This window comes from Symphodus melops (genome assembly GCF_947650265.1).
Source record: "Symphodus melops genome assembly, chromosome: 10".
NCBI lineage: Eukaryota > Metazoa > Chordata > Actinopteri > Labriformes > Labridae > Symphodus > Symphodus melops.
Window position 1 is genome coordinate 26,170,117 of NC_136700.1, and position 5,716 is coordinate 26,175,832.

The 5,716-nt window shown below is 48.2% G+C and overlaps 1 protein-coding gene across 1 annotated transcript; it reads right to left on the reverse strand.

The window, feature by feature from the left end:
* Positions 1–201: 201 nt before the first annotated feature.
* hspb12 (heat shock protein, alpha-crystallin-related, b12) lies at positions 202–4,898 on the reverse strand (the record flags this gene model as incomplete). The annotated part of the gene is made up of 3 exons (XM_079353850.1): positions 202–393; positions 2,064–2,224; positions 4,649–4,898. 3 exons carry the CDS (start codon positions 4,896–4,898, stop codon positions 202–204), a joined length of 603 nt encoding a protein of 200 aa, XP_079209976.1.
* Positions 4,899–5,716: the final 818 nt, after the last annotated feature.

Consider the following 5,716-nt stretch of genomic DNA (forward strand, 5'->3'; position numbering starts at 1 on the left):
CTTATTGCACCACTTTAATCATGTTGACAAAGAAAGACTTTAAGCAGACAGTGTTGCTCACTGTCATCTTCTTCTTCAATCACAAACACAGAAGTCTGTTTGCAGCCTGCTGGATTGATGGCCTGATTATTAGGTCAGAGAGTGACCATCCATCTGCCAGTCACGTTGGTCCTGAACACCAGGAGGTGATGTCCAGGTGGGTCAGAGATGAGCTTCACTGCGATAGATTGGGACAGCCGGGGGCTCCGGTTCACCCAGCGCTGTGGTCCGGCGGACGCTAACAACCAGAGTGCCATCAAGGTTCAAGTTTCCACTGACAGACAAGGGGTCCATATCCTCCGGGAACTCGGACTTATGAGTGATCGTGGCACTGACGCCTCCGTCGTCACGGATCTGAAAGATACAGCCAAGAAAAGTCAGACAGAAAGATGGAAGGAGGGGTTCATGTGAGGTTCAAGGTTCAAGGTTCAAGGTTCAAGGTTCTTTATTTGTCAAATATGCTCCATGTTAAACATACAGCACAGATGAAACAAATAAGACAACAAATAACGAACGACAGACAATCGACAGACAAGGGCACTTGTGAGTATTTTCACCATGGAGGTAGAATGTGGAAATAAATTAAAGTATTAAATATAAACAGAGTGCAGATTAGCTAAAAAGTGAGGTAGTGCGTTGAAAGGTAGCAAATAGTGCAAGGGAGGGAGGGGGGGAGAGCGGGAAGGTCAGCAAACTCTCGAGGACAGGGAGAGAGAGAGAGAGAGACAGAGAGAGAGACAGAGAGACAGAGAGAGAGAGAGAGAGAGAGGGAGAGAGAGAGAGAGAGAGAGAGAGAAACAGAGAGAGAGGGAGAGGGAGAGAGAGAGGGAGAGAGAGAGAGAGAGACAGAGAGAGAGAGGGAGAGAGAGAGAGAGAGAGAGAGAGAGAGAGAGAAACAGAGAGAGAGAGAGACAGAGACAGAGGGAGAGAGAGAGGGAGAGAGAGAGAAACAGAGAGAGGGAGAGAGAGAGAGACAGAGAGGGAGAGAGAGAGACAGAGAGAGAGAAACAGAGAGAGGGAGAGAGAGAGAGGGAGAGAGAGAGACAGAGAGAGAGAAACAGAGAGAGGGAGAGAGACAGAGAGAGAGAGGGAGAGAGAGAGAGAGAGAGAGGGAGAAAGAGAGAGAGAGGGAGAGAGAGAGACAGAGAGAGAGAAACAGAGAGAGGAGAGAGACAGAGAGAGAGAGGGAGAGAGAGAGACAGAGAGAGAGAGGGAGAGAGAGAGAGAGAGAGAGAGAGGGAGAAAGAGAGAGAGAGAGAGACAGAGAGAGAGAGGGAGAGAGAGAGGGAGAGAGAGAGAGAGAGGGAGAGAGAGAGAGGGAGAGAGAGAGACAGAGAGAGAGAAACAGAGAGAGAGAGGGAGAGAGAGAGACAGAGAGAGAGAGGGAGAGAGAGAGAGAGAGAGAGAGGGAGAAAGAGAGAGAGAGAGAGAGAGGGAGACAGAGAGAGACAGAGAGAGAGAGAGAGAGAGAGAGAGAAGAGCAACAGGGCCAAGAGAGGTGCAAGGGTGAGAAAAGAGGATGAGAACCAGTGAAGAAAGAAAAGAAAGAGGCATCAGAGAGAGAGAGAGAGATCAACATGGTCCCCTCTTGTCCGCTGACCCGACTTAAAATGATCCTCCTTCACTGCTGCAAAAACGCTCTCTCCTCCTCCTCCTCTCTCCCCCATCTTTAAAACATGTCTGATGTTAAACTGTGGGCGAGCACAGAGAGAGAGAGAGTGAACTGTGAGTGACAGCAGGGCGGCTTCAGACCCTGTTGGACCAGAGAAGGAGGTGGAACCTTCCAGCCTGACAGAGAGTGCTGAGGGCTTGCATGCATCTATAATTACATGCACATCATAACAACACGCACTGATTCAGTTTCACGTGTTTAACAATGCAGGAGATGGAGGGCTGTCCGATGGGCGCCCTGAGGGAGGTTTCATTATGTTGTTTCAAAATGTGCACATCTGGTGGTTTGAAGTTTGTCAACCCTCTGATGGATGGACACACACACACACACACACACACACACACACACGCACCTTCTGGGCGTGAATGACGACATGGTGGTTGTAGGCCATCACCACGATGTCATGCGGCTCAAACTGACTGACATCAGCTGACATGTAGTAGCTGTCACCCAGGCACTGCACGCCACCACCCGAACTGTTGTCCCGGGCTGTCACAGCGCCACCTGCAGGAGCTGAAGGGAAACCACAAATGATGCTGTGGTGACAATGACTCCAAATGTACAAACAAACTAATTAATAAATTTATTTATTTTTTTACCGAAATGTAACATGAAAAAAAAATGAAAATTACAAACAAAGGATTTTTCTCTGAGTCATCAGACTTTTGCAGATCACCATCAAAGGACTGTCTGACTAGTTGATTTCACGTGTTGGGGTTCTGTAGACGCTCAGGTTATCATGCAAATCTTTCCCTGAATCATCGAACACGTGCGTCTTCTCTACGTCTTGATGGGACATGTGGGTTCTGAAATCTTCCACGTGTGTCAGTGAAATCAAATTAAACCCGATCATTGATTCTGCTTTCATCGGTCTCATGGAGACACTCAGGCCATCAACCTTTTTTTTTATGATGCTTGTTAATTCTCTGTGCTGCAGTAGAACTGTATAAACGAGGCTGTGCAGACACTTCTCCCCCCTGTGCTTCATTCTTTCTGCGACCCGGTAGACGAGGTCTGGAGCCGAGCCGACTCCTTCCTTTCTCAGAGCACGGACGGCGTTAAGACTCCAGCTCATTACTTTCTCTGAGCCGCAGGTCTTTTTCTTCTCTGTGGTGTTTCTTTCTTTCTCACTTTCAATCAACCCACCACTGTAATGTGAGAAATGAATTCTCCTCTCCCGCTGCTGCAGGAAATGAATGAAGAAAGTCTCAACAACCCTGAACCTTGGAAATGCTGCAACAGGGGCGGATCATGAACGAGGCACCAGAGCACCATTCGAGCTCTTAGTGCATGATGAGACTTGTGCTGGATTTACACCAAAGGACGTTTAAAAGATTATCAGATGTGTGTGTGTGTGTGTGTGTGTGTGTTGGCATGAATAAGCTAATGAGAGGTTCTGGGGTGAACATGGAGTGTATGGCACTGAGGCGTGGAGAGAGAGCGCAAGGGGAGTGAGTAAAGGGGCTGAGGGAGAGAGAGAGTGAGTGAGTGAGAGAGAGAGAGTGAGAGAGTGAGTGAGTGAGAGAGAGAGAGAGAGAGAGAGAGAGAGTGAGTGAGAGAGAGAGAGAGACAGAGAGAGTGAGTGAGTGAGTGAGTGAGTGAGTGAGTGAGTGAGTGAGTGAGTGAGAGAGAGTGAGTGAGTGAGTGAGTGAGTGAGTGAGTGAGAGAGAGTGAGTGAGTGAGTGAGTGAGTGAGTGAGTGAGTGAGTGAGTGAGTGAGTGAGTGAGTGAGTGAGTGAGTGAGTGAGTGAGAGAGAGTGAGTGAGTGAGTCTGAGCAGAGCTCGAGAAGCCGCTCTTCTTTTTGAACTGTCCACCTTCACGTGGCGTTTCCACGTCCGCCATGGTTGTTTGCTTTTTATTTTGTCTGGACGACCGAAGTCACCGAACGAAATGTCGACGACTTCCCGTTTCCCGTGGGGACAAATTTAATTGGTTGTTCATTGTTTACGTCACTACGACTACGTTAAGACTTGCGATAGTATCAAACGGGATCGATATGAAAGACTAGAGACAGACTGCAGATTGTGACCTCACATTTACTGACCGCGGCGACGGGAGCACGCTGAGATTCCTGTCAGATTCCTAAAGACGGTCAGTCTTTAGTCTGAGACTGAACATCTGTGAGCCCAGCATTACGATGAGTCAGACTTCTGATGTACCAGTAAAATCACTGGTCAAGTGTTTGAGCCGGTCAGAATTATTATGATGTCTCTGTTCATCGTCAGACTTTCCTCGTGTCCACGTGGTTATCTTCCTCGCTGTTCTTGGTTTTTAACTGACTGACTTGGCCTCGTTTGTCTGTACTTGTATTAAACTTTTTTTTTTTTTTTTTTTTAAAGATTATTTTTGGCCTTTTTGCCTTTATTGATAGGACAGATAGAGTCGGAAAGGGGGAGAGAGTGGGGAGAGACATGCGGGAAAGTGGCCACAGGCCGGACGCGAACCCGGGCCGCCCGCGCGAGGAGCGAGGCCTCGCAACATGGTACGCGCGCAGTCGCTGCCGCTGAGCTATCGGCGCCCCTAAACTTTTATTTTTGACTGTCTGGAACTTTTACTGGACTGTAAACTTGTTCAATTCTTCTATAACGTGGAGCCTTGTGAGGAGCCCTCGACTTTTAGAGCATCACCAACTGGACACTTGAGGAACTGCAGCGTTAACATTTCAACGTGGTCACTAAAGGTTGGAGCGTCTAAATAATCACCCGTGTTATTTTCTGCTCTCTATAAGAGTTCTGATTAAGTTGAAGGGATCTCTGCTCTGGTTCTCGTTTACACCCCAGAAACCTCAGACCACCTTCTCAAACACAGCTTCACATTTTCAAAACATATCCTGGAGTCAACTGGAAGTGACCGTGTTGCTAAATGTGTGACACCTGTGATACGATCCCTCATGGATACACTTCCAAATCCACCACCTCACCTCTCAAACGTCCTTACCAGATTGTCCGAAGGAGGATCTGCTGTTTCTGCTGAAGGGGGCCAAACAGTCGGGACCTCCAGGCCCCTCCTCTGCGAACAGACTGGAATAATCAGCAGAGTCGAGAAACGGCTCAAAAAGTGGATCCAGAGAATCGGCCGGTGATCCGCCCAGCGAGCCCTCTGACCTGAAGGAGCTGGAGGTGCTGAAACGTGACGACGAGTGGAAGGATGAGGACGACCTGCGGCTGGAAGATGTCAGAGAAGCCATCGTGAAAGACGTGCAGCAGCCTGTGAGAGTTTTCTCAAAATTAGCTCTCCTTTGAGCTCCTCAGCACGACTACTCGGAGAATGAATGTCCCAAAAGAAAGCACCAAAGAAGCTTTTCACCTCTCGCTCTCTGTCCAGGGGTTTGGCGTGAGTTTTTATAAAGCCCCAGTGCATTGTGGGTCAGTAGGGCACAGCGTTGGCTTTATTCCTATGCCCTTAAAAGGCCTTGTGTCTGACCACGGGTGCCAAGAATGTAACTGACAAACTGATAAGGAAGCAGAGCCCCTTTCTTATTCAGACGGCCGAGATAACGCTGAAGAGGGGCCTCTCGGAGACGCTCGGAGCGTGTGGTCAGAAATAGCAAAGTGTTTGAGTGGTCGGGTCGTCCGTTAGGCTGACCCAGCTTGCAACGTGAACACTTTATCAATAATGCAGGACAAAAAATGTTCCTTTATATTCTTTTCACCTGCTAATGGAGGAACAGATGAAGTTCATGCGTGAAACCGAGTGTATGTCCTGAGGGAACAAATTCAAGACTGGAATCAGGAAAAGAGCAAATTAATTACACTGACTTCAAACTTCACTTTCTAACATTAGTTCTGCTCCTGCATGCTCTGGATTTGTTTGAACCAGAGAAGGTAGGCACTTCGAAGGCCTGCGTCCACTCAGAAGGGTAAAGTTTAGAATTTAGACTTGCAGTACCAATTTTAAACACTAGGGGTCAGAGCTACATACTGCTCCTTTAACAGCTCCTCTTCATGAATCTTGTGTGTCTTTTGGCAGCATGCAGCTTCCCCTGATGGCCTCTTTTGTTTTTGT